Genomic DNA, 25,969 nt, shown 5'->3' on the forward strand with positions numbered 1-25,969 from the left:
ACGTTTATACAACAGATGAGAGGCGGACGTGGACGTCCGCTGCGCACGCCAGCGGTCGAATGCGGAACGAGAGCGGGACGGGGAGCGAGATGTGTATCACTGGCCCGTCAGAACCAATGATGCGCCTCGTCCTCCTCGGAAATCGAGGATAGCGAGGAGTGGCGGGAGCGAGGCTGCCGGAACGAACGCTGGCGTCGCGGTGCAGCGCGGGAGAGGTCGTGAGAGGGCGCTTGGGTATGCTTTTGGTTGGGGGTATTGGTATCCATGCTGGGGGCCGGGCCCGGGCGAGGGGAGGCAGTGTAAATGATGTATGGCTCCGGGTAGCTCGGCTCTTCGGGGGTATATGGGTTGGCGGTCATCTCGTCGTAGTCATCCACTGCGTCGGCAGCGGCAAGAATGTCGACCCACGAGTGGGTGATCGGTGCAATATCCTGGATAAGCGTGTCAGCCGAACGCGCCGGAGGGGGAAATGGAAGCTGTAGACGGACCTTTGCGTCGGCGGTGGCGGAATGCTCGAGCCATTCTGCGATCCTGCGCGTCCACTCTCTGCGTCGCAGAAAGTCGACGCGCTGGCGCCGCTGGGCTAGAGTCTCGACGAGTTTCTTTTGTGCCGTGTTCGAATCGTAAAGCGCGGTCGAGTACGCGTCGACATCAGCGGGAGTGGCGCTCCAGGGAGCAGCTTGGTTGGAAGGATATGACGGGAACGGATACGAGGGCGTGCTTCCAGAAGCGTAATGAGGGGAGTATGTGGCCATGAGATCAAGTGATTGGAAAGAGGTTAGAGAGCAGCTTAGTAGATAGTTCCCAACGGACAGGGAGCTGCGTGGCGCTGCATGTTGACAGTGCGGCTTTATAGGGCTGGAGCAAGGATTTCGGAAGATCTATGAGTCAGAAGGCAACCGAGGTGACGGCATTCGATGGGGACGGCGCGCTCGAGGAGAGCGGCCGCTGACGCAGGCCTCGACCGTGGCGTGGATTGGGTGGGCTGAGCCTCTCGCTGAAGACGCTCCAGATTGGTCGGCCAATCGCCATGAAATGAAATCCGAAATTGTGGGAGACGACGATTTGGCTGCGCTGTGCGGGTCGAAAGGGGCACCGCGTACCAGACCCTGCGCCACCAATCGTTCCCTCCCGTCACGTGCATGACCTCCGCGCACAGCCTGCCCCGCCCATTGCGGTGGCCACCAGCGCATTCGTCGGTCAACGCAATGTCCACCAGCGCCTCGCAAAAATTTCGTAGACTTCTGCATGCTGCCATCGGCCGCTCCGTGCGATTCGGACATTGGCGATGGCACGGTCCCGCAGCTTGCGCCCCTGGATCCTTGGTTACGAAAAGGCGTCTGACACTCCGGGACGCTGAGAAACACCCTCCGGCTCGACATTTTGCACTGCCTTCGCAACTTCAAGGCGCGACCCACGTTGCTGCCGCGCAGTGTCGTCGCCTCCGATGAATGTGCGTGGGATCCTCCGATACATTATGGCGAGCACCTGCGTGATGGACGGCTTCGCCGCCGGCGCTCATGAAGAATAGACTTTGCACACACCTCGCTAGACGCTACGTCAGGATAGACCGAGTAGGGAGCAAAATCTCGCTTTGTCCCTACGATGGATTGATCGATGTCGTCCGGGTATCGATCGCAAACATGGCTCCCGCGTGTTTACTTTACGCTCGATGCTCATGTAGACTTGGAACTAAGGCTCTTCCGTCCAATCAGATGGGTTTCATATCAGCACTTTCCTAGACCGGCTTCGACAAAAAATCGACTTGTCGTGCTGCTGGCTGGTCCAGGTGCTAAGCTTCGAAAATCCACGGGTCGCATGGGACGGCCTCACCTTCTCATATTCAGAGGGTCCGGACTATTCTGCCTCGGAAGCAGCTGGTTAACGTACAAAACAGAGCGAGGAGAACGAATGAGATGCGTCAGAAGCGACCACATGACCTGTCGGGAATGAGCCACGTTCGCGTTCGATTAAAATCGACACGCGTATAGATTAGTACGTACTTGGTTCGTTCCAACGTCTACTGGAATGACGAAAGTAAATAGTCTCAATATTCAATCATCATGCAGCTCGGATATATGACAACACACTCGTGAGATTCATTCGATGTCCAAGGGAGAAATATTATTTACATCCCTGGCACACCGCAGCGTTGATTTTCTGAATATAGAATGTGCCTTCAAGAATCACATAGATGCACACATTAGCAATTGGAGTGGTCAATAGAGGGGGGGTAAAGCAATGTACAGTACACGGATCATCCCAGCTCGCATGCCTCCGTCAACGTCACCCCGCCTGGAGGGATCATAAGTCTGTTTCGAAGACGGAGCTCAAAACGCATTTCAGTAATCAGTACTTGGAGATCATCCTGGTTTTCACGCTAGCCTTGCATTGAGGGAACACACATCTTTGCAGCAGATAATCCGTGAAGTTGTGAAGTTGCTGACGGCATTATAGTGACGGAAAGAGGAAGGGCTGCTAGGTGGTTGATACCACTGGGGCATTATAGCGAGCGTGACGAGAGGGCATTCCACTACTTCTAGCGCTGTGCTGCATCAACAAGTGGTCCTCATCAAAGTACATGACTAGACGTAGAGATTTATGCGGCAGACTTAGCATGCACAAGGGAGTCAAAAAGGAGGTTCTCGAGCCACAATCCGAGTTGAGTTTTCCTGATGCACGTGTATCTCGAAGATTGAACATTCTGAAGTTGTGGATACTTGCAAAGCTGCCATTATGAGATCAAAATTGAGCTTGCTGGAGAACTTCCTTGGTGGCATGAACCCACCCCTCCCCCGCAAAAACGTCTCGCGATGCAGTAAATCCAGGTATCCCTCTCGGATTTGAATCTTGTGATGGCCTTTAGCCTAAAGAACGAGGAACAGTGCACCGCCAAGGTTGTTGACACCTGAAGACTGAAGCTGATAGCTTCGCACCTTCAACAGCATTATCTCTGGCTCCAAGGCACTGTCGGAGGGTTGCCCAGCTTTTCTTGTCAGTCTTTTCGTGAGAAGTCACGGCCCAGATGATTATGCATAATTCGCAAGGCTTCCATTCAGTGTGGCGTATCGTGGTGGTTCATTCAGGCGGGCTTGTCAGAAGCAAAAGACGAGCTGTGAGACCGTTCAGACCGCTCGACTGACATGGCAGTATACAGCAGATAAGAAATAGACGTAGTGAGATGTCTGCAAGATGGGTACAGTGACAGTCACTCGAGTCTCATCTATGTGCGCCGTGCGGACCCGGGGCGCTCGTCGTAGTGCAATATCGAGTCAAACTTGCATTTGTCACGGCCAAAGCGGGAATGTGCTGCACAATACGTTGTACCGCTTCAATTGCAGTTGCCCTTCTTCCGGTGGATCAAGATCATACATCGTTGATGCGGGCCTCAGTACGCGTGCTGAATCTGTTTCAGAGAAAGATGTCAGTCAGGCACTCTCGTGCTCATAATAGGGGGCGAGAAATCAATTTGGCCATTGAAACAGTTCTCACGCATGAGAATACTCTTCCAATTGCACAGTTACCATGACGATGCAACCATCATGCCGCTATTTGCGGCGACAATTCTGATAAGATCCAGTAAATGCAACATCCGTGAACCGTTATGCCAGGTACCGCAGCACAAATAAGATCAGTCAGCCAAAACAATCAGACGGCTCGTGTTTCATCAGCACTATAGGTTGCGACTGTGATCAAGGCCTTGTACTTGTGTCGAGCACGAAACGGACAAGCGGTTCTTGTATCAACCACAAGCTTGAATAATGGTTCGCTGATCGTTGGTTCCGGCTGACAGGCTCACGCCATCTATCCTTCTAGTGTGACAAATTGGAGCACAACTTGAAAGCCAGTAGCATCTCGAAAGGGTTCCCTTTCGTGACGCGGGATCAGGAGATGAGCATACAATTATGGCGTCCGTGATGATGCAGGAGAGATGTACGCCCAGTAGGATTGAACTCTGTTTCAGCATGCTGACTCTAGATGCATGCAAATTTTACCACATACTCGTTACGATGACGGCCTGACACTCCGAATTCGATGGTAAGAAAGGCACACGACACCAAGCAGGCCGCGTTTGTCTGTCAGCAAAGGCTTCCATTTGCCTGAAACGGGGAGTAGCATGAAAACGCCACACTCAACGTCTATTATTCGTGCTGATGGTTATCAATGGTGGCACCCACGGCTGTATTGTGAAATTTTATGAATCGGATTCTGCAGTCAGGCAGCGAGTGGATTTCATAAGTTGGTCATTGTAAACTGGCCTGCATGCCTATTGACCATTTTTCTGAGTCGTTCAGAATAGTAGAAAGTTAAAATAATGACCGAGAAATGCTGCCTAGGACGTCATGTCCACTTGACACTGGCACACACATGGATGAGCCGATCCTGTGACTCCAGTGTCCTGTTGTAGAAGCCTTGAACGTCAGTTAGGATCTGCGGTTGCTCGCATATCTTGAATTACGACTTACTCCGCGTATCAGCCTCAATCACTCCAGAAACCCTTCAAACAGAGAATTTCAGGCACTGCTCAGTGACGCTAGAGAGTATAGAAGCCCAATTAAACGTTTCGTCTCCGCCGAGAAAGCGATACACAAGCGCTGCATGTTGAGCAATCTTTCTTCTGTAGGAAGCTTGCATGACTCGCTCGTGTAGAGCATTGTTATGTCCTCCATATATGTGGATCGACACGACATTTTGACTCCTTACTAGTAGGCTGTAGCTGGAGCTGCTGCACGGTCACCGCTCTGCAGACCAATGATACTCCAGTCAGATGTTTTCGGGCAAGTCGGTCCAGCGTTGCACCTCGAAATACAAAAAAAGACGAACTTAGAAAGATAAGGATGCAAATGGCTCTTTTGTACTAAATTACAAGGTCTGACGAAGTCCGTTCAGCTGTGGGCGCGCCACAGCGACTCGTCTCACATTGGTCACAAGTCCGTGACTGGTGAGTGTTTCGAAATTCTCGGAAGCGTTGTGCTGCTTCATGATCCGGTTTCAATCTTCAACGCGTTGATGTCAAGATGATTGAACGTTGGATACGTTAACCAGCCAACGCCCGGGTCCCAGGTCGGATACAGCGGTGTGGCGTCGTTTTCTCTGTATATAAAGCCCTCTCCTCCCGAAACGACCGCCAGATTTTCCTTCTTCACAGTTTGCACATTCACCTCCAGCTCACCTGCTATAGCAATCTCCTCTGTGTGCCCTCATTGAAATGTCTGGTCACATCGCAATGAAACGACCGTCATCGCCTTCTCCCGCAAAGTCCGGTTCGGCGAAAGTACCACGTGGTCCCCTTTTGCTAGAGGTTGGCGAAGATCCACATACTCCTGAGGAACACAGAAATCTTGACTCGAAGTGCATGAGCTGGTTCAAGATGGTCCACTGGGATCCGGACTGTCTGAAGAGGTCTGAGCCAGACTACGTTTCGTTGAACTCCATGATCCTGCAAAAAATATTGCAGGGCTCGAAATGTCACATCGACCCACAAATCAAAGAGACGCCTCTCGACGACAGTCCGAAGTGCGCAGAGTATTTGGCTGGTGAACATGGTGATGCTTTGCGTGCGCTCTTGCTCGAATCCTATAACAAGAAGGACTTCTCCAAGTTGCGCTGCCTGAGTACGTGTCATACACGATTTTCTTCAATTATGGAGCATTAGCTACTAGTTCCTGCTGATAATTTCAATCTTTCAGAACTTTTCCAGATCCCTTCCCAAGGAATGTCAGCGGTCATTACTGATGGACAGAGTAAGTTGTGGCTGCTACTTTGCGTAAAAGCACCTTCTTAGCTGATGGGGATTGTTATTACAGAGAGAGGTAAATATGATGTATAGCAACTTGAATGAATGCTTAACCCTCTTTCCAGCCACCAAAATTGCGTGGAAGAAGCCATTCATTGGCACAAGTCATCAGACGCTATTAGACAGCATTAAAGAAATGAATCGCGATCGTTCGAAAGAGAGCTCATACTCGAATTACCTGGCAATCATTCAAAGTTCCGGAACAGGGAAATCGCGTACAGTCGATGAACTCGCCAAGCTTATATTCACCATACCTTTCAACGTACGCACCGGAACTCCCAGCATGGTTATGAAAGATGATGAAGATGGCGGTGAGTAATCCAAATACCTTCATCATTGCAACACCTTCTCGCTTTCGTTGCTGACGCGTTTTTCAGGCTTCCCATACCCTTTCGCTGATCACCAAGTTCATGACTACTTAGTAAAGACAGAATTCCAGAGCAGTTACGAGTGCACGATAGCCGCATTTCTCATTTTCTTTCAGCATCTTTTCAACAAAATCAATGACACGCTAACGACGAATGAGGCAACTATTCTCGACGCGCTGAAGAAACCAGATTCAAGTGCTACGTTGGCGACGTGGTGGAGAGATGCTCTGGAGGAAGTAACCGACGGTCAATCGTTCAGGGAATGCCTTTACGGAGACACGCTCAAAGTGAGTTCGAATGTGGATGCGCATGGTGCGTGACGACTAACTCTTGGTGGCTGATCTTAGGATTGTAAACAACTCCCATCGGGGAAAGACTTTGAGGACGATCCAGGGCTGCTCAACATGCGTTCTTCGAAAACTAAGTTGGCGGGGGAAGAGCTGATTCGAACCATCGATCGCATTGAGTCGAAAGCTGGCGCGACAATTGACGATGGCTCTCTGCGGATAATAGTGTACTTCGACGAAGCTCACACCCTCACGAATGCCGTGGTGCATATCAAGGATGCTCCTTCACGTACACGCTACCAGGCGCTCTGCTCCGCAATCAATCACCTCAGAGACTTACCCCTATTCGCCATTACACTCTCGACAAACTCCAAGTTGTCCGCGTTCTCGCCTCCGAAAAAGGCACATCCATCATCCCGAGTTCAAGACGTCAAGGAAGACCCTTTACAGGCGCCATACACGGAACTCATGTTCGATTGTCTGACGGACGGTCGACCTTTCCTACGTCCCGGGGAACTCACATTGGAACAAGTGTGTGAGACTCAATTCATATGCAAGTTCGGGCGCCCTCTGTGAGTCATTCGTAATAGTGATGATGGTGATAACACTCACGCGGTTATAGATGGCATGCAATGTACAATGCAGGTCCAGATGAAGCTAAGACAGGCCTGATCGATATTGCCATGTCAAAGCTCGCCGGCTCTAGCGACCCTACCACCTTCAATTTGTCCTATCCCTACAATAATGGGATTGTGGCAGCGTTAAGCACACGCCTACTTGTCGACTTCGAGCCTTCCCGTGAAATAGCTCGACAATTCGAAGCTCAACTGGTGGAGGGACATATGCGCATTGCCTATAGCATACCGAAACATCGTGAATACTTTCGGTCAGGATATCCTTCAGAACCGGTGCTCGCCGAAGCCGCCGCTCGCATTGTGCATGAACACCGGCTGCCGATGGCAGTGGTGCTTGAACATTACATCAGGCAAGGTCTCATGAGCAAGGGCGAAAGAGGAGAGCTTGTGATGCGCCTTCTCCTTATAGAGGCATTTGACAAGGCTACACGGAAGAGGTACCCCAATTCGGCCCCAATGGCGTTCAATCACCCTATCCACCTTTTCAACTTTCTCGAAGCGCTCTTCGGTTCTGAACATCTCCTCAGAATAAAGAAGACCATCCCGGATAACCGTCCTGAAGGCGTCGCGTTCGAGAAGGCCTTCGAAGACGCCTATGTTCACTTTACGCATTTTGGAAAGAATGAAAACGAGAGCATCTCAAACACACACGGTGCATGGGCAGCTCTCGTGCGGGGGATGGCAATACAGTGTTCCACCAATCAAGATGGTATCGATTGCATCATACCCGTCACCTTTGGCGTTGATAGTAAATTATCCGAGCGGACCGTGACCGGTATCCTGATTCAAGTCAAGAACAGAGAAAAAAGACAGACGATCGTGATTGATGAGAAGTCGCTCAACCGGAAAAGGGGCTTCTTTCCAAAGAGACCGATCGCAGAAGATGACAGACCGTATATAGCGATCGCGATGCAGTTTGGAGTTACTCTTACGGAGTGGAAGAGAAATTTCTCCGTCACTCGGAAGCCATACAGTTCTCCGTCTGACTTTGTGCATGGCCCAGAGATTCCAGGGCGAAATGCGCTGCCCGATATTGCGGAAGCACCCGCCGTGGTTCAGGCCCAAGGTCAATCTCATCCAGGTGTCGCATCTCAAGGCACGCAATTGCCGACAGGCCGTGGGAAGGGTCGAGGCCACCCACGATATGCCATCACGGTTATAGGCTGCACTCCCTCGGTGTACGCCTCGATGGAGGATGAGCGAAAGCCCATGAATGCCAGAGACGTTTATGCATTCTTGTTAGGCGGTAGGGGTCTCTACGATGAACATCCAAGGCAGAGTGAGGCGAATCTCAGCTACCTTCGTCGGTTCAAGCCAGGGTGGAGACGCGGAAAGGACTACTTCGACTGGACTGGCAGCAAGTTCCTCTGCGGCGAAGGAGATGACGATCTCATGCAGTTTTCTCAGCGTTCACAAGACTCAGATGGCGATGCACAAATGGTCGATGCCCAGGAAGATACCTCAGCAATACTTTTGGGAGAAGAAGCAGTTGAACCCATGCTGGAGCCAGACGACGACCGTCCTCAGGACGATTCGCAGGACATCGATGCACCATCTCAAGTCGCACTCCAAGGTCTTGGTCTTATGAATATGGCTGGACCAAGTCAGTGACACTTTGACAGATACGTAGATGTCGGGACATCGAGCTGCCACATCCTTCCATCTCCAATTGTATTCCTTGAAATCATAACTTATAATGCAGAGAGATTTGTCCGTATCACTGGATGTATACCTCACTCTCATTCTGCGGAGATTATCGACATGTAGCAAGTCGTTTACCAGCTTATGAAATGATTTGGAATCGTCAGCACTTTCCTTGCCGATTGTGCGCTTGATCATGAAGAAAGCTGCAGATCAGCCATTGGATATTCATTGTATCCATTGTGATGAGTCTCGTTCGACCTGCTGAAAGGTATTATATACGTTCATCAGATCAGGAAGATGAAGAGAGTGTGGCATGCCGCTTGGTTGCCATTATTGTAGCGCGCAGCGTAGGATACGATACGATGGCAGCCTACGTAATCTTGACAACTTGTGAGCAGACGACAATGTGCTTTGACACGGAGTTTGGCATGACAAAGCTTGGCCCAAGTCCCATTGCCCAACCGTCATACTCCTCGACTGATTCCGCTCTCGCCATACCTCCGGTTGGTCTCATAATCTAAGGCCAGACGTTTCCGGTTTGGACTTGGGATAAATCCAAGGGCACAGTGCTTGACGAAGGGGCCTTCGTACTTGCACGATGGCGACACTTGCAGCTTGCGGACTCGCTGGACCGCGCAAACTACACCAAGAGATTGGAGGCGGCACAAAGAGACGCGAGCATCCCGTAGCTTTTGAAGGACCGCACGCGACACGATCAAAAATATTTGTTGACGGTAGTGGGAGGCGACGGCCATCAAGCGATCAATTTCCAGGTACCTTAATCGAGTAGAGTCAGGTAATAAATTCGCGCACGTCGGAAATTCGCGGCATTTCACAAGAGAAGCTCGCACATTCTGTCCGCCTTGATAGTCCAAGTAAAAATATGCCTTAACATAGACATTACATAATATACACACTGCGACTAGGGCATGTCTCAGTCGTAATTCATCAGACTCAGACAGGGACACGGGTTTCAGACCTCACGCGCCCCTCCTGACCCCGACGGACCGTCGCCGGCGTAACTGACGCCCGACTCGGCGCGCTCCCTGGTGGAGGCGTATGTATGCCGTCCAGAGTCGGAGTTCACTCTCCGCAACGGACGCGAGATGTAGGTCGGTGCAGGACTGTGGGCGGACCGGGGTACGTACGTAGGCAACGACTCTGGTGGCACAGCCACTGTCGCACCTGGACTAGTGCGTTAGACGGACAATCCATGCGAAGACGTCCTTTAACACGCACCTAGCGCCATCGCCGCCTTTTCGCCTTGCCTGCCGAACCCTTTCCCGCTGAACTTGCTGCTAGAGCTTCCGGTTCGGTGCGCCTCTGCCTCCTTCTCGTTCCACGAGCTGCCCCCCGTGCTGCTTGCAGCGAGGAAGGGGCGCGGGCCCGAGCGGAGAGACGTGCGCGGGAGTACATCGTCGTCTCGCCACGACGTCAGTGCGCGCCCGGGCTTGGCTTTCTCACGGAACGCCAGTCCAAGTAGCGCGTTGAGGCAACCGACCGAGAACAGGAAGAACCCCGAGACGAGAGAGAACTCGTCAACATGATGGGACAGCACAGCTGCACCCAATCTGTAATGCGTGAGAATCACACGGTCGGTGAGCACGGGGCGAGGGTGGTGACGTACAAGCACTGAATCACCCCTAGCGCGCCGAGTCCAAAGTCATCACCGAGTACAGGAAAGTAACGGTTGAAAAAGGCGGCGGGCCAGCCGATCTCCGATAGCAACAGCACTACAACCTGGAACACGATGAATATCCGATTGAGCACCGCCCAGAATGCGCCTGCGGTCTGGTTGGGCACCGTACTATTCCTATTCGCAGCATTAATCCCATCAGTAGGGCGATAGAGACATGGGCGTGGAATGAGTCATACGGAACGTAATCAAGATGCGAGCAATCATCAGTCACGGTGGTGTTATCGGACGACGCAATGACCTCCTCCTTGCCCTCGGCAATGAACTTGTTCACGGCCTTGATGTCCTGCACCAGGGTGACGATGCTGCTCGCGAAGATAAGGATCAAAGCGACGATGCTTAGGACACGTGTGATGTTGAGGCCGATGAAGATATCTGCGAAGCGTTTACGTTTGCATTTCGAAGGGATGTTTCGAGACACACTCACAAGCTCGCGGAGGCGCCATCGTCGTCGTCCGTAACGTCTCGATGGACTGGAAGCGAACTATCGGATTCTCAGGACCAATGACTCAAAGAACGTGTTGAGATGTGGTATTTGGTGGACCGGCACCGAGAAGAACTAGGGAGGCTTTGCAGGAAGAGCCAGGAAGCTCTGCAGGCTGGTAAATTTCAGCAGTCGTTGCAAGGGCGTTACGAACGAGAACAAAAGCAGATGATGTATGATCAGTAGAACAAAAGCAGGCGGAAGCGGTACTTGTGCATTGTGCTCTTTCGACATGGTCGCGTTGGTGCCTCGTGTTGTGTGTGAAAAAGATTTTTGGCACGCTAGAGCGAGAACAATGGCCGCCTCGAGGCTCAGCCACAACCGGCATCTGTGGCGCAGAGTTTATGCTTTCACGTGACCTTCTCTGCCAGAAGATGCTCAGAAGTAAAGACTCTGATGGTGTGGTGATGCACCCGACATGTAGGCTGGTGACCTGGTATGCTTCCCAGCAATACTATATGCCCCCGGGGGATGGTTCATTCCGCATATACCTCCTCTTTCATCATGATCGTGCCCGAGTCAGTGATTCTGTTGGCCTTTTCGTAAACATTTTGTATGATACCATCTTCGTCTCCCAAATATTCTTTCATACACCTGATATCATCAGACCTGCTCATCTTCACCAACATCTATCAGATTGGACTCATCTGTTGTGTTTCTTCTCTCTTCCTCTGGATCTTATGCGTCTCTTCCTCGGGTCTCATTTCTGCATATCTGCCTTTTACAGATGTATCGGTCTCAAAACGTCTCACGAGCATTTCTCAGAACATTGGCGACGCAATTTCGTCATTATGAACAGACTCTTTGCAAATTCCAAGCGGAAGCAGCGGACAAGATCTTCGACAAGAACGGGAATAGACTTTAGGGACGTTACAACAAGACAAGACACGTTCCGGTATCATACAGCTTTTCTACAGCATCATTTAGGCATTAGGTATTAGGTGGTGGTGGAGTTCTTTACCCACTGTTTCTTACAAGTGACGACGTCCAAAGCTCGATGCCACCGATACTCTGGCTCCTGTCCAACCACAAACCGTGCACGTGCCAATCGGTAGAGGCAGTACTCCTGGATGGTCATCAACAGAAGAATAGCGACACACAGTGTGTTGGTAGCTGTCGGGAGTAATCCATTAGGATCTAAGGGATGTTCGCGGGGTACCATAGCGCTGGGCATCTTGAGCAGCCTACGAGGGACAACCAGCATCCGTAGCATCTGTGAGAGCGATGATCGGCGATGCGGTGGCAGTAAAGCATCTGCGGTAAAGAGCGCTGCTAGCAGAGAGCCTGAGGAAGGGACGAAGAGTCTCTCCGTGCTGTATCCCAGCAGCACTGCAAGAGGTAAAGAAGGCGCTAGGAAGAGGGTAGTGAAGAATTGTGGTGAGGAGTACCAGATCGTCAGCGTATGTCCTTCCGAGCCGCTGTCGCTCTGCTTCTTTGGCGTCGGGGAAAATGTACGCGAAGCGACGGTCGGGTCCGCCGCTACTAACGTGACTTGAATTTCCGTCTCGTCCACTCGTCTGCGGAGGAACGCCTCGACACGCTTTCTGGCATACTGTTCGAGCAGGGTTTCGGACTGCCATCCTACTCCTCCGTTGCAGGTAGCGCCTGACCCACCCCAGCCTTGCTGAGCTGGCATGGGTTCCGGCCGCGGATAAACGTCCAGCCGTTTCACGTAGTGAAGGATCCATGCGTGATAGAGAATTCGTGCGAATGTCAGCATGAGCACAAATGGGCGACGTGCCAGGCTGCACAATAGATTCTTGCTGTTAAATGGAATGCTCGATTTTACTTGGAGAGTAGCAGTCTGTTTCAGAGGTCCTAGTGTGGACGGCGAGAGGGGATCGGCAAGATGGAAAGAAACATGAATAACAGGCAGAGGAGACGACGCAGTATGATTATGAAGACATTTGGAAGGGGACGATGGTGGTGGGCGGACCGAGATGACGTAGAATCCGAATCGATCATTGAAGGGAGACACATGGAATTGCCTTGGTACCGTCCATTGATACTGAAAGCTGTTCACGTATGCAAAACGTCGAGACGGTTTCAAAAACGACGACTTGAAGGGAACACGCACCCTGGCGAAACATTATGACCTTCTCTCTTGTCAATGTCGAGCACATAGACATGGCGCTCCCCGAACGTGTTGTGGACCTGATCGGACGTCAGCGTTCCCGCCGCACCAAGATGTGATCTCGTGTAACCTCAAGAACAACCAGCCACAGTTGCTCCGACATATTGTAGCAGAAGTACACCGTCAGCGGATTGATACCTTCAAATCCAAGCAAGCTTGGCATGGTCATCATCCACGCATCAGAGAATAGAGTGCAGTCAAAGCCATGCACAGCCAATGTTCCCAGCAGTTTGTTTCTGATGCTGCGAGCATCTTTTGCCAAGTATACAGATGAACGCAAGCCAACGAGCCTCCCATGAATACCTCCATAGCCGAAGAGCCACCCTCGGGCGAGATCAAGAGAGTGATCTTCTAGGGCATTCAAAGACAGCAGCAGGGAGAGCGTAGGATACCTAAAGGCATGGGCTGACGATTCGGGCAGCAGCCTGCAATGTGAAACAGTGTTCTCGAGGATATATGCTTTCCCGGTATGCCTTGAAGGATTCTCAGAGTACTGAGAGGAAAACTTGGAGATCATGGAGGAAGCTGATGGGACAGAGGGGGCGACCGCGGCGCACGCGCTTGTCCTTCAGGATGTTGTCAGACAACCTCAAAAACTGTTTGGAAAAAGGACACGCCCGTTCCTATCACTATCGTAGATGACCGGCCCATGTCGGAGTCCGCGGCGAAAGTTCGAAAAACTAGTACTGTGGCCTGCTGTGGCCACCATATCGACAATCGTCAGCCTAACAGTAAGTATTGCATTGATCGAATCGGTGTCAATAATTCTAGGCGTCGCTTGTGTACTCTGTGCATATGGCCTGAACCGTGGTAACATGAGATACACGATTTGCAAGCCCAAAGTAATCCAGTATCAAACGCCGATGACATGAATCTCAGTTTGTTCCAGTGTCTATCCCAAGTTCCTCCAGGATGATACATGCCGCCTTTTCTCCAATGACCAAAGCGGTCGAATATGTGTTCTGCACAGTGTAAGCCTCTAGATTCAAGTGACTTTATTGCCAGAGGTTGGACTTACAGCAGAGACATTAGACGGTGCAATAGACATATCTGTCGGATAAAATCAATGAAGGAAGCCAAGGAAGCATGATGAACAATGCACCGACCAGCAACCTTGAGACCCTTGATGCCGTAAACGTTTAAGTGCGAGTCAACAACTCCTCCCATTTCACGGGGCTTCATGGCACATGTGCCGAGCTATAAGAGTAGTATTCAACACAGTCGTGCGAGTGACAATCGTGCCATTCTACCCACCGAGTGCCAAGCAGTCGCCACAACCTTGCGCGTGTAATTGTCAATAGCCTCATCGTCCTCACGGGTGTATTCGATAGATGATTCCGATACGTCTACCGGAAGAGCCTCCGCCAGGCATGATGCGCGGCTGCCCTCTGGAAAAGCTGGATGTCCGGGAACATACTCTCCGCGATAGAAGGGCATGCGCCGTGCAAATTCTCGTCCGTGTTTGTAACCCCATCTCAAAGCCACGAGGTCTTCCCGCCTAAAAGCAATCTCAGAGAGGTGCTCATCATGCACGCACGACGTGTTAGACTTACCTACTGAGATACCTCGGATCAAAGTCAGGAGATGCAGCGACATCCTCTCCGGAAGTGATATGAACGTATCCAATGGAAGCTGGGTACTCCAGGAAGTAGGACATGCTCATATACTTGCCTACAGGTACAGTAGAGGGGTCTCCGACAAACCTGTCAGGAAAAGAAGTTTAGGTTGTTCTGCAGTTATAGGCCTGGATATACGTACATAGAGATAACACCGAACCATAACAGGGGTTTGTCTGGTGCATTGGCATAATGCTCTTCCCATCGCTGCCGAAATTCTGGACCTATAGTCTCTAACTCCCTAACGGACGGGCGTAATTTGGCACCGGCATCGATAGCGCTTCGAAAGCGCATGAAGTGAGAAGCGCAAAGATGTCACCTTATGGCACATACTTTGAAGCCATCAAGCCAGTTCCATCTTCCAACCATTGTGCAGACCATTCTGAAGGAACAGATAAAGAAACTCGAGACACCCTCGGAGTATTAAACTCACTCTTTATCTCGTCGGGATCATTGCGCACAATGCCGTCAAGAGTTTCCGCCCTGCTGTCGACGATGTAAGGTACAAAGATGACGTTATGGTCTGTTATTAAAGACTCGTCAGACGATTGAGGAATAGCAGACCGACTTGACTACCTTGATAATTTTCACCCACACCGGGGAGATCGACCAGCGTTGTAGTGCCAAGTGTACGCAGGAGGCTTTCACTCCCGACACCGGATCTTTCCAGAATAGCGGGAGATCCAAATGCGCCAGCTGACACTACGACCAGCCTCCGTGCCCGAGCAGTGAGTACGTCCTGTTTTAAATCGGGATGCCATCGATTATCAGGTAAATATTCAACTCCAGTAGCGCGATTTCCTCTACAAGTCATCAGTTTCGCTTGAGATCGAATGAAGAAGACTTACTCAAAGATGACACGCTTTACGCGATAGCCCGTAAGTATCTCTAGATTCTGGTAGCTGCGATTGTAGATGTAGTTGTGTGGCACGTCAGAACGACGTCCGTTCTCGCGGCCAATATATCTGGTCCAGCATGTTACACGTAACGCACAGCGAAGCATAAGGTTGAGAGATTTACTTCTGCCACCGCTGATCATACGCAATTCAGTGGTCGTCCTCATCATTAGATCGACTGCTGCTTACCCCGTACGCATTGCATTCTCGCATTCCATTGGTATCATCAGTGAAAGAACGGCTCTTGTCAAATCCAGCAGCGACATCGAGAAACTGCTGCCCCAGATTTGCGAATATGCCTCCATACGACACTTTTATGGGACCTGAATCACCATGCGTGTCCGAGCTCGGTGTAATCTGGTATGTTTCCATCTAACCGTCTAAATGAGACATATTGAAGCGAAGTACCAGATCGTGGATGCATACCTTTCGGGAAAGGGGAATGAGGTCCTTCGAGCTCCATCCATCATTTCCATACAGCTTTTCCCAATCGTCATAATCGGACGGAGAAGGACGTGCGTACATCGCGACTTTCGGTCTCAGTTAGTGTTTCGTAAGTTTCACTTGAACGAAGAATAGACTTCACACACAGTTTACGCTGGAGCCACCTCCCAAACATTGGCCGCATGGAACGATAGGGGAGCGACCTTCCAAATCAGGGCTTTCCTTTCCGATATTGAACTTGACTGTGCTACTACCGGGTAGCAAGTGGCTGAGATATCGCGCTGGCTGAACGTGGGCTAAATCCTCAAGGGTGGGAGGGCCCGCTTCCAGTAGCAAGATTTTCATACAGGGATCAGCAGCTGCCAGACGACTGGCGATGACACATCCGGAAGTACCACCTGCAGTCGTTACTCATTACTGGTGGTGAATGCTAGGAGAAGGGCGTGGTGAAGCTCACCACCGGCGATAATAACATCCACTTCGATAGTGGTGATGGGAGACATTCTTCATGACCTCGGGAGGATGGTAGGTTGACGGTTGTCTTTAAATAGGCTTAAGCAAGCTTCGTTCCGGCATGCCTCTTTCCTTCGTGCATTCCATATGATTTGACAATGTTCACACGAGCGTTCAAATAGAACTATACTCGTCGAAAAGAGGACTCGCTCTATTGATATCAGGATCAGCAGGCCGAGACACAGCCATGTTTGTGACAGTTAGAAGCAGCGGAGTTTGCGTGGCTCCTTGATAGTGCAGACGTTTTTGCCTAGCCGTGGTCATGGGGCAGCTTTCAAGGTATCTAGACCCATGGCAAGCGGCTGGGCGATCGTTCTTTGGATCTAGGTAGAAATCTAGTAAACGTTCCCGAGATTAAGCTGAAGGGCCAGCATTGGAAGAAACGGATGTTTGGCACGCCACCTGGCTACATATATTCCTGACCACTCACAGAACCGATCTCATCTCAGCTTGAGGACAGCCTTTCTCACGACGACTGTACAGATTCCTTGGACAGTATCCGTTGGAAGGGGAGCTGTGAATACAGCATGCCGGCCCACTTGAAAGTTGAAGGAGCTGCAACCAGTGATCAGATGCTACATTCAATAGCAGGCCACACTCCCTCAATACGCTGATAACAGCCTTCTCTCTTATCGGAAGCAAACTGGAATGGAACGTATGTTGTAATAAGAAGTGTGGAATAGAACTGCCGCTTCATCAGGAAACCTAAAATCGATCTGTGGCTCGAGAACCTGCCGTTTGACTTGTTCTCGTGTAAAAGCCAAAATAAACACGATCAGAAGCTTCCAGCCCAGAGGAAAGTACAAAACTCAGAGACTTTTTCGAACTTACTGTCTTGCTTTGGTGGGCCGTGATGGCAAGCAGATACAAGCGCCATAAGCCGTTTTCCTGACGCTTTTGACGCCGCCGAGAGACTCGCTGCTTGAATTGTCAGATATGATAGATGTATCGCATTTATCCGCACGGGCGTTCCAGTGAAGATGTTGCTCTCTCGAAGAGGGAAGATGTGCCATGCACGATGAAGCAGATCTATTCAGTGAGAGACTCCGATTGTATGAGCAGTATCATGGACGCTGGTGACAGACGTTGACATATTGAATTTTCATGAACACTTGTCTGTGACTTTGTCGGTTTCGGCAGTCTACAGGAGCCGCTGTTGCCCCAGATAGTATGATCATTGAGTCGGTCTGCAGGTCAACATTACGCATCATCGCTACTGGCAGCTTTATTGTGCTACATCGCAATATGTAGTGAATTTTATTACAATCAACTTCTTGCGGATATTGGCTTTGGTACCGCACGGCATGTTGCCTGGCTCCCCTCGGGAAAGCTGGGTGACTAGGTACTTATTCATCCCAATACAACGGCATGCGATGTGAAACTTCTGGCTGTACTTGCTAGCCTCATTCCAGAATTGGGACATCTTTGGGGTCTGAGGACGAGCCAACCATGACTATAAGTTGTGATGCTCACCTGCCAAGAACCTAGGATCGAATTGAGCAGAGTTAAGCCAGTGGCAACAAGGTACTATACATAATTTCCTATCCTGCAATACTTTCGCACAGGAACGTTAGATGGATGGTCACTGACGCATCTGTTCGGAAGTACAAATCAGCCAACTGTCAAGGACCCAATAATAGAACGGATGGTGCAATCGCAGAAAGTTGTGCCTATCTCTTGCTTGGCGGACGCATTCGCGAATTATGTCTTCCACCGAGACAAAGACTCGGAGCCTTTCATATTCGATCCCTCCGCGTACAGCCGCAGCTTGCCAGCAGCTTCGATAGCACTGGCTCAGCGTGCTCAACATAATTATTTTGATGATATGAGACAAGCCTACTTTCGAGCCAACAGACTGAACCCGGTCCACGTCCATCGTGCTGTCAATTCCGTGGAGCATGTTTTTCTCTGTGCGGTCGCTACGGACGATCACATCAAGCATTTACGCCTCTTCATCGACAAAATACGGGACAAAGACAATGGTGTGATCTGGCAGAAACGTTAGTGGAAACCTGCATCTCCCATTGCGTACCTTACTAATAACTCTCGCCTACTCCGGCAAGACCGGTGAGGTCAGTTGTGCCTACTTCACGCCATTGTTGAACTCACCATCAGTCATGGGAGAATACGTACCACCAGTGTGCGGTGTCTGCAGATGAGCTGCGATCGTTTTCAGCTCGGAGATGACTTGAAACAAAGGAGAATTTCGGACGCTGCATGTCAGTGGAAAACGACGTCGAATGAACAGTACGCATCACAGTGTTGTCATTGCTGCCGAACGACAGACAATGAGACGGTAATATACCACGGCCCGTAGCGCTTGATATGGGAACGTGCAATAAAATGAGCTTTCTATACTCATCACTATGGCGGTATTGGTACGCCGAACCAAGGTTGCTGTTTGGTCTCTGTTCCCCAAATCCATTACCCTCGAGCAGAGCAGGAAACCACCGAGATGTGCATCTAAATGAATGTTACGGCGACACTCATGTCATGGAGGCGATCTCCGATATTGGACGCATCACTCAGAAAAACACGAGCTCAATTGAATAGAATGAAGTGAGATTCCAGCGCACTAGAATCGTACAAATGCAGCTGGCGACGAGATCCAGGGGCGGACTCACACCGCGCAGATCAACTACCAAAGATACTGATGAAAGAAAAGTGAGATCGCCATCTTCCAAAGCCCAGACAGACAACGACAGACTAGGCAGTGACAACGTTTCTGACCGGCGTTCACATCACCGTCTGGCACGCTTAGTCCTTGCTTGGGGGAACTGAACAGGTACCCGAAGAACCGCGCGTGAGGTGGCTCCAGCCGAATCGGGCAAGCCAAGCCTCTTCAGCTCCTTCGTGCTTAACTTCTCGATCTTGCAGCCTATCACGAGCACATCAGCTTGTATTACTGTGTATGGAGTTCGAAGCCTTACCCAGCGTCATGAAGAGCTTTTTAACACTGTAGGAAGAATCGATGTGAACTCTCCGCGAAAGGTTAAGAGGACAAAGACATACCGAGCCGCCGGCATACTCAGGTCGCTGGCAATCAGGTCCGTATCGGTTGCAAAGTCGTCTATCCGTAGACACAGAGCGAACATATACGTAAGCAGCATTGTCTCAGTCTGTGGCGTCATCTGTACCCTGTGAAACACGTTTCACGTTGAGCTAGAGGCCAGAGGAGGAATGTTGGCGTACGTGTTTGAGACTCTCGCTGTCTCCGTGAATCGAGACAGGAGGCCGTCTATGACAATCTGGGGCACACCATTTAGCCGTGTTTGAAGGGTTTCCTTGTTGTTTACAGAGCGTGAGGCCATCTTGAATGCAAACATTGCAGAGATGTAAAACAGTGTTTTCCTTCAAGTGTAATACGTATTTCACCTCCGATGGTACTGGTATATGCATAGATGCTTACATGTCTTTCTTGTGCATTTTCGATGCACTCAGAAGCAGTGTAAGATGCTGATTGATCCAGTTCGATCGTGACCATGGTAACAATGCAATGCGGTCTTCTATGGATTTAGCGGATTTGAACGCAGAGACAGAGAGAGCATTGAATTCGGAATCTGGAATGATGCCTTGCAGTGCATAAACATCTTCTGGGTGTTGCGCATCCGCATTGTGTGGAGGAATGAGCCTGCCGCTGTCCGCAGATTCCTTGGCTTCCTCTGTATAGATGGTCAGCAAGCTGAACACATGAATCCAACATTTAGAAAAGCCGTCCGCCGACGAGTACGTGCAATCCTTCCGATCCAGTCAGTATACCCTAATCCTATACAGCGTCTAGTCGGATACATGTAGTAAGCACAGCATAGAGGTCATTGTGCTCCTTGACAACTAACACTATCGGCATTACGACCGTAGTCAGTGCGCAAATGGGCCGCATACGCGCAACGCGGAATTGCACAGACAAGCTACGGTGTGATAAGCATAATGAGACGCACCACGAGAAGGCAGGCTCTCTGTGTTCTCCATAATCGTTTCCTGCAGATGACCTGCGACGCCTTTCATTGCATCTACATCCACCCTGTTCCGCTCTTGGGCCCGAATCGCGGCTTTGACCTTCTTCGTTCCAAAAGCCTCTCCGAGCTGGTTGCGCAGCATTCCACGCTCGTCTGTGGTAACCTCCTTGGGAACGAGATTTTTGAGCGCCTTGACCTGGCGTGCGAGGATATGAAGTGGTGCTGGGCGTAACACCGTTGTGTTGGTCCTCTTGTCATGAATCCCAACGAGGTAGCTGATATATATATATCGGACATGAGTCCATAGTGGCCGTAATGTGCGCTGAACATACCTGCAACCAGCCATTGCTTGCCCGGACTCACCGGAGGTATAGAATTCTACTGCGTTTGTCTCTCCCGCAACGATGTTGTCCTGAGTGGCGAATAGCTCGTCAGATGCCCTTTGTTTATCTCGTCTCCAGCACTGAAAGGGCGTAGACTTGGGAGGTTGAAGGGCGGGAAAACTGGCTGCCGCCTTGCTCGGACTAGTCGATTTATAGCAAAATGGCTGCTGTACATACCTATTATAGGGCCAAGCTGATCTTGAGGATGATTTGAGAGGACCATAGTGGCCTTTTCAGCCTCATCTGCATCACGTTTGCGCTTATTGGAACGTGAAGACATGGTGAGGATACAAGATGTGAGCAGCCACAATCGGCGTCTTGTCCTCTTCCTCCATCGAACCAAGCTGCCCGGAGTAGCGGACTCGCTATCCTATTGCAATCTCTCTCCCTTGCTTTCGACCTTGATGTTCATCTCGCGCTGCTATTAAGTTATCTTTCATTGCGTAGCTTTATATTCGAAGGTAATCTCGACAACTCTGATATATCATGGCCTATTCGCGGGAATCCTCCTCGAAGCGAGAACTTCGCAGTCCGCGCACTATGAACGGTATGCGGAGCAGTTCTGCACGCTGTTCTGTTGACCCTGGCACTGGCGATGGCATGAAGGCTGAAGTTGCCAATGGAGGTGCCATCGGCGTCAAGGCAGCGGATGTCGTCAAACGCGAGGACATCGACGACGAAGTGGGAGCGAGTTACAATTCTCACAGCGCATCTGCGGAGCGCAAGCAAGAACACGACATAGTAAAGCAGGAGGTCCTCCGCCCCTCTGTTACCCCTCCCGTCTCTTCCAAGAAGGTCAAACCGGAACCACAGTTGATTGGGCATCTACCTCGCGCTGAAGAAGCTGCCCTACTCATGTTCGTCGAGATTGAGGAGAATCGCTATCAGTACGGTACTTTGGGACGGTCCCGGGAGGCGTTGGAGAGCATGACATGCGATTGCGTGTATGAGTATGGCGTTGACGACCCTATCGACGCTTGCGGCCATGGGTCGGACTGCATCAACCGCCTCACCCAGGTCGAATGTCTACCTGACGACTGCAAGTGTCGCTCCTACTGTCAGAATCAACGGTACAATTCTCATGACTCTGACTACGTTCGCAATGCTCATCAGAGTGTAAAGATTCCAACGGAGGCAGTACGCCCCCATCGAGATCGTCCAGACGGAGAAGAAGGGCTATGGTCTTCGAGCCGCTCAAGACCTTCCGAAGTGCGTATAACGGCGAAGTCCCTCAGAAGGCACTAATTTTTTTTGCAGGGACACATTCATCTACGAGTACATTGGTGATGTTATCAGCCAGCCGTCTTTTCTCAAGCGTATGCGACAATACGCGGAAGAGGGCATTCGCCATTTCTACTTCATGATGCTCCAGAAGGATGAGGTGCGCTTTTAAGTGAACGAATAGCTACTCTCCACAGGGCTCATCGGCCGAGCAGTTCATCGATGCGACGAAGCGCGGAGGCATCGGTCGCTTCGCTAACCATAGCTGCAACCCCAATTGCTATGTGGCGAAGTGGACAGTCGGGCATCACGTGCGCATGGGAATATTCGCCAATCGGAATATCAGGAAGGATGAAGAGCTCACCTTCAACTACAATGTGGATCGATATGGGTCAGTTTTGCTGTCGCTTCACATTTCGCTGTATCCTTTGGTTGATTGTTCCCCTTGCTCATGCTTTCTGTTCTATAAAACAGCCACGACGCGCAACCATGTTACTGTGGAGAGCCAAACTGCGTCGGTTTCATTGGCGGAAAGACTCAGACGGACATTGCGGCCATGGATGATCTCTACCTTGATGGTAAGTCGCCGATGCAGTCGCGACTTGTGTCCCATTTACTCAAGGATGTCACATGTAGCCCTTGGTATCTCTGAGGAGGTAGCTACGTTGGGATTGAAGGGTAACAAGAAGAGGAAGAGCAAGAAGCTGGACGAGGATTTCATCGTAGGCCGTCTGCAGTTCATTATGGTTTCCTCCGCTAATACTGTCTGCTAGCCTACATTGAGACCATTGGTCGAGAAGGATGTACCCAAGGTCGTACAGGCAATGCGTCAAACGCAGAGCAGGAAGGTCTTGGTCAAGCTACTGATGCGCATTAAGGTTGGTCGGATCTTTTATCCATGTGCCCCTAGCTAATATCTGTTGCATAGCTGACGGAGGACCTATCTCCTTTGCGGCAAATCATGCGACTGCGAGGTTTCTCCGTCATGACTAATGTCCTTGAGGATTACGGTGACGATGTTGAAATGTCTACATTAGTGAGGCATGCTCAGGGTACTGCGAGTCCGCTGGTGCTAACATGTGTTCTAAAACAGGCCATCGAGTGCATGATGACGTGGCCGTTACTTCAACGCAACAAGGTAGAGGACTCGAAGGTGAACATGCCTGTGGAAGTATGCGCCAAGTCAGATAATCAAGCACTTGCAGAGCTAGCGCAGAAGGTAGGAATCTACGTAACGATGAACCTGCAAAGCTTTGACCGTGCATATAGCTGCTCGCGCAATGGGAGAATCTCGAATATGCATACCGCATACCCAAGCGTCTGAAGGCAGTAAGTGTTGTTCGTCCATGGGCGGTTTGTCACCTCACTTCTCTGTGCTTCAGGACGGTGAAGAGGAGGATCCGCCGTCATCCATCCTCAATCTTGCTCGTGAGGACCGTGAAAGCACGCGAGAGAGCAAGCGCTTCAAGTATGAGTCAATGTACGAGGAGCATGAGTTCCGATTGCGAAGTCCAAGCTTGCTTCCAAAATCCGGCTTGTCGCTGTCTGCGACTTTGCCTCCGGTATTACCTGAGAAGGAGGATACAACTGAGGTCGAACGAGCGATGGTCCGTCAAGCGCAGGCACAGCAGATCACCGCCATCATCGCCCAGGCATCTGCCAAAGCCGCCGCTGAGGCACTGGCCGCTGCGGCAGCAAAGGCGGAGGCGGAGAAGAAGGAGGCGGATGAGGCTGCTCAGCGCGAGGCGAGAAAGAGCCCCAGCAAGCACGCGAAGTTGTCTAAAGAAGAGAAGGAGGCAAATAAGGAGAAACGTCTCTTGAAGCTTGTCGGCAACGTGGTCGTGAAGTGCATGTCCAAGCATCAGAAGCAGATGAGCCATGATCAATTCAAGAAGCATGCCAAAGAAGTATGCATCTCCTATAGATGCGTAGTACCAACCGGATGACTGACTTTTGAATGATATGTCCAGCTGACGCACATCATCGCCGAGAAGGAGAAGAAGTCCTCGAGTTACCGAGAGGGCAAACTCGACGCGCTCTCCGAGGAGAAGACGGTCAAGATCAAGAAGTTCGCAAAGGAGTACATCGCGAAGGTCCTGCGTAAGCTCGAGAAGCCTGACGATCGACGTGCGTCTGGATCTAGGTCAAAGCCATCGTCGACGGCCAACGATAGCTCGTCCGTGGCGGCATCATGTTCAGGTTCAATTCTGGCACCGGATGAGTCCATGCCGGTCATATCTGTGGACGACATGATGGATATCGACGGGAGCGACCACGAGGAGGACGAGGGGCACGATCAAGACATGGCCGATGGCGAGGGCGAGGTCGACTCGCCTGATCAGCATGACTCTCCGCCCGAGTCGGTCAGCCCTGAATCCACGCCTCTACCGCCACAGCGGGAAGAGCGCAGAGCGCTTGTGCATACTGTGTCTGACCCGCGCTTGCGCCATCGGACCGAGGAGAGTGGGTGGGACCCACATCAAGATAACTTAGCTGTACTGCCTGGGCCGAGCGCTGTCTCTGTAGGCTCGTAGCAGGTACGGCGGCGTGGTACGCATGTATACGATTGGCTGGTTTCTATCGCACTTTGGTATACTATTGTATGCTACAGATTGACTTTTAAGTATGACAACAGCTCGGAATGCCAAGTTGCAGAGTGCACGCCTACTTATCACAGCAGTACGGAAAGAGGGATCTCGTCGACAGATCCCTATAGACAGTTGAGCATGGGACAGAAAAGAAATTTGCCGAAGGACAGGAATCGACCACAGAGATGACCAGCATCATGGAGACGAGTTAGTCGACGGTGTCCTTAGGTGTCAGGCGAGTCAGAAGTCAAAGTACCGCATTATTGATATCTGATTGCATGCCACCAGAGTCCAACAAAATCGACGACAAACGCTCCCGTCTATTCCTCTGCAGTGTTTTCATGCATCATGATCCTCTTCCAACTAGGCATCTCGACCATCATGATATGTGAGAGTACGTTCCAGAGCTTTCTGCCTCTTCCACTATCTGCACGCATTTTCCGCACGTGCTATCCTCATCGAAACAACCCGGCTGCAGATGCTTGTCTACAAAGTCTTTGAGGGGTGTGAGCACACCGAAACTATATACGATAAGGTGCGCACAGCCTGGCTCCTGCAGCCCGGCTTAATATCTCCTAGAGTCCGCATATAGATCAAGTTATACTCTCGCGCTCGTCACACCCCCAACTTGCAGGATTCGTGTCTGGATCAGGGTAGATCTCGCTAAGACGCATTTCTCGATATCTTCGCGAGTCAAGCCATCGAGGGGCAGGCGATGAAGTTGAGACTTGAAACCGCGATACGCGGTGGTGAGGATGGAGTCTGCTCTAGTGATATAGGGGGTTCATGGCTCCAATAAAACCTCCACTTGAAGCTTGAAAACATCATTGAGCTTCTTTGTGTTGAACCCCATCGGTAGAGGTTCGCCGTGAAGCAGAAGTCGAACATGCCTTACAAGGGTTTTAATCACTTTTCCATGCATAATCATTAGGTCCTAGATCATACTGTCAGGTAGAACAAGGCGTCGCCGCAGACATCATCGCGTTCATACAGCCGGATCAGGGCTGCAAACCTGATTTTCGCGCGGAGGAGCTCGGCATGATTAGACGACATAGTGAGTCATCAACGTAGTCATTTGCAAGTCAAGGTCATGCTATCATTGCTACCAGCAGCTTTATTGCGCTACATTTTCAACAAGCGCAGGAGGTGCTCTTGGCTGTCGGATACGCGCACTACGGGACACTCATCCATCACCTCACCAAAATTCAGCAGGGGTACCTCCAATAGTCCCTAGAATGCCGAGGAAGCTGCGCGGCAGGACGGATCACTTGAACGCGGAAGGCGAGTGTGTGCGATCATGGCGATAT

At 50.9% G+C, this 25,969-nt stretch overlaps 8 protein-coding genes across 8 annotated transcripts; 2 read left to right on the forward strand and 6 right to left on the reverse strand.

The window, feature by feature from the left end:
- Positions 1-107: 107 nt before the first annotated feature.
- LAESUDRAFT_716305 (uncharacterized protein) lies at positions 108-755 on the reverse strand (the record flags this gene model as incomplete). The annotated part of the gene is made up of 2 exons (XM_040907239.1): positions 108-431; positions 489-755. The coding sequence occupies 2 exons, from the start codon at positions 753-755 to the stop codon at positions 108-110; spliced, it is 591 nt and encodes a 196-aa protein (XP_040761034.1).
- On the reverse strand, positions 735-1,499 carry LAESUDRAFT_372533 (uncharacterized protein). Its single transcript, XM_040902216.1, has one exon. It carries the CDS (start codon positions 1,380-1,382, stop codon positions 882-884), a length of 501 nt encoding a protein of 166 aa, XP_040761035.1. The 5' UTR covers positions 1,383-1,499; the 3' UTR covers positions 735-881.
- A 3,495-nt stretch (positions 1,500-4,994) lies between these two features.
- Positions 4,995-8,895, forward strand: LAESUDRAFT_684107 (uncharacterized protein). The gene is made up of 6 exons (XM_040905844.1): positions 4,995-5,615; positions 5,691-5,748; positions 5,861-6,108; positions 6,175-6,452; positions 6,513-7,024; positions 7,075-8,895. Exons 1-6 carry the CDS (start codon positions 5,210-5,212, stop codon positions 8,696-8,698), a joined length of 3,126 nt encoding a protein of 1,041 aa, XP_040761036.1. The 5' UTR covers positions 4,995-5,209; the 3' UTR covers positions 8,699-8,895.
- An 809-nt stretch (positions 8,896-9,704) lies between these two features.
- Positions 9,705-10,873, reverse strand: LAESUDRAFT_762073 (uncharacterized protein; the record flags this gene model as incomplete). Its single annotated transcript, XM_040913025.1, has 5 exons — positions 9,705-9,916; positions 9,971-10,302; positions 10,359-10,544; positions 10,607-10,802; positions 10,855-10,873. The coding sequence occupies 5 exons, from the start codon at positions 10,871-10,873 to the stop codon at positions 9,705-9,707; spliced, it is 945 nt and encodes a 314-aa protein (XP_040761037.1).
- Positions 10,874-11,682: 809 nt separating this feature from the next.
- LAESUDRAFT_704910 (uncharacterized protein) lies at positions 11,683-13,578 on the reverse strand. The gene is made up of 3 exons (XM_040906567.1): positions 13,116-13,578; positions 12,989-13,065; positions 11,683-12,926 (listed from the first exon to the last, which is right to left on the reverse strand). Exons 1-3 carry the CDS (start codon positions 13,560-13,562, stop codon positions 11,849-11,851), a joined length of 1,602 nt encoding a protein of 533 aa, XP_040761038.1. The 5' UTR covers positions 13,563-13,578; the 3' UTR covers positions 11,683-11,848.
- Positions 13,579-13,741: 163 nt separating this feature from the next.
- On the reverse strand, positions 13,742-16,958 carry LAESUDRAFT_372725 (GMC oxidoreductase). Its single transcript, XM_040902217.1, has 16 exons — positions 16,945-16,958; positions 16,459-16,873; positions 16,148-16,399; positions 15,984-16,087; positions 15,747-15,929; positions 15,682-15,692; positions 15,510-15,626; positions 15,238-15,464; positions 15,095-15,184; positions 14,995-15,043; positions 14,804-14,941; positions 14,599-14,748; positions 14,300-14,543; positions 14,152-14,242; positions 14,064-14,095; positions 13,742-14,007 (listed from the first exon to the last, which is right to left on the reverse strand). Exons 2-16 carry the CDS (start codon positions 16,502-16,504, stop codon positions 13,921-13,923), a joined length of 1,821 nt encoding a protein of 606 aa, XP_040761039.1. The 5' UTR covers positions 16,505-16,873; positions 16,945-16,958; the 3' UTR covers positions 13,742-13,920.
- A 2,082-nt stretch (positions 16,959-19,040) lies between these two features.
- Positions 19,041-21,137, reverse strand: LAESUDRAFT_729336 (RNA polymerase I associated factor A49-like protein). Its single transcript, XM_040909616.1, has 8 exons — positions 21,031-21,137; positions 20,803-20,977; positions 20,453-20,745; positions 19,924-20,176; positions 19,707-19,865; positions 19,527-19,652; positions 19,445-19,470; positions 19,041-19,392 (listed from the first exon to the last, which is right to left on the reverse strand). The coding sequence occupies exons 1-8, from the start codon at positions 21,131-21,133 to the stop codon at positions 19,256-19,258; spliced, it is 1,272 nt and encodes a 423-aa protein (XP_040761040.1). The 5' UTR covers positions 21,134-21,137; the 3' UTR covers positions 19,041-19,255.
- Positions 21,138-21,453: 316 nt separating this feature from the next.
- LAESUDRAFT_660076 (SET domain-containing protein) lies at positions 21,454-24,608 on the forward strand (the record flags this gene model as incomplete). Its single annotated transcript, XM_040904849.1, has 12 exons — positions 21,454-21,923; positions 21,976-22,062; positions 22,111-22,234; positions 22,290-22,465; positions 22,549-22,652; positions 22,711-22,796; positions 22,848-22,952; positions 23,003-23,110; positions 23,168-23,293; positions 23,344-23,403; positions 23,457-23,981; positions 24,045-24,608. 12 exons carry the CDS (start codon positions 21,454-21,456, stop codon positions 24,606-24,608), a joined length of 2,535 nt encoding a protein of 844 aa, XP_040761041.1.
- Between the last annotated feature and the right edge of the window lie 1,361 nt (positions 24,609-25,969).

Source organism: Laetiporus sulphureus (assembly GCF_001632365.1).
Source record: "Laetiporus sulphureus 93-53 unplaced genomic scaffold LAESUscaffold_41, whole genome shotgun sequence".
In the NCBI taxonomy this organism is placed as follows: domain Eukaryota; kingdom Fungi; phylum Basidiomycota; class Agaricomycetes; order Polyporales; family Laetiporaceae; genus Laetiporus; species Laetiporus sulphureus.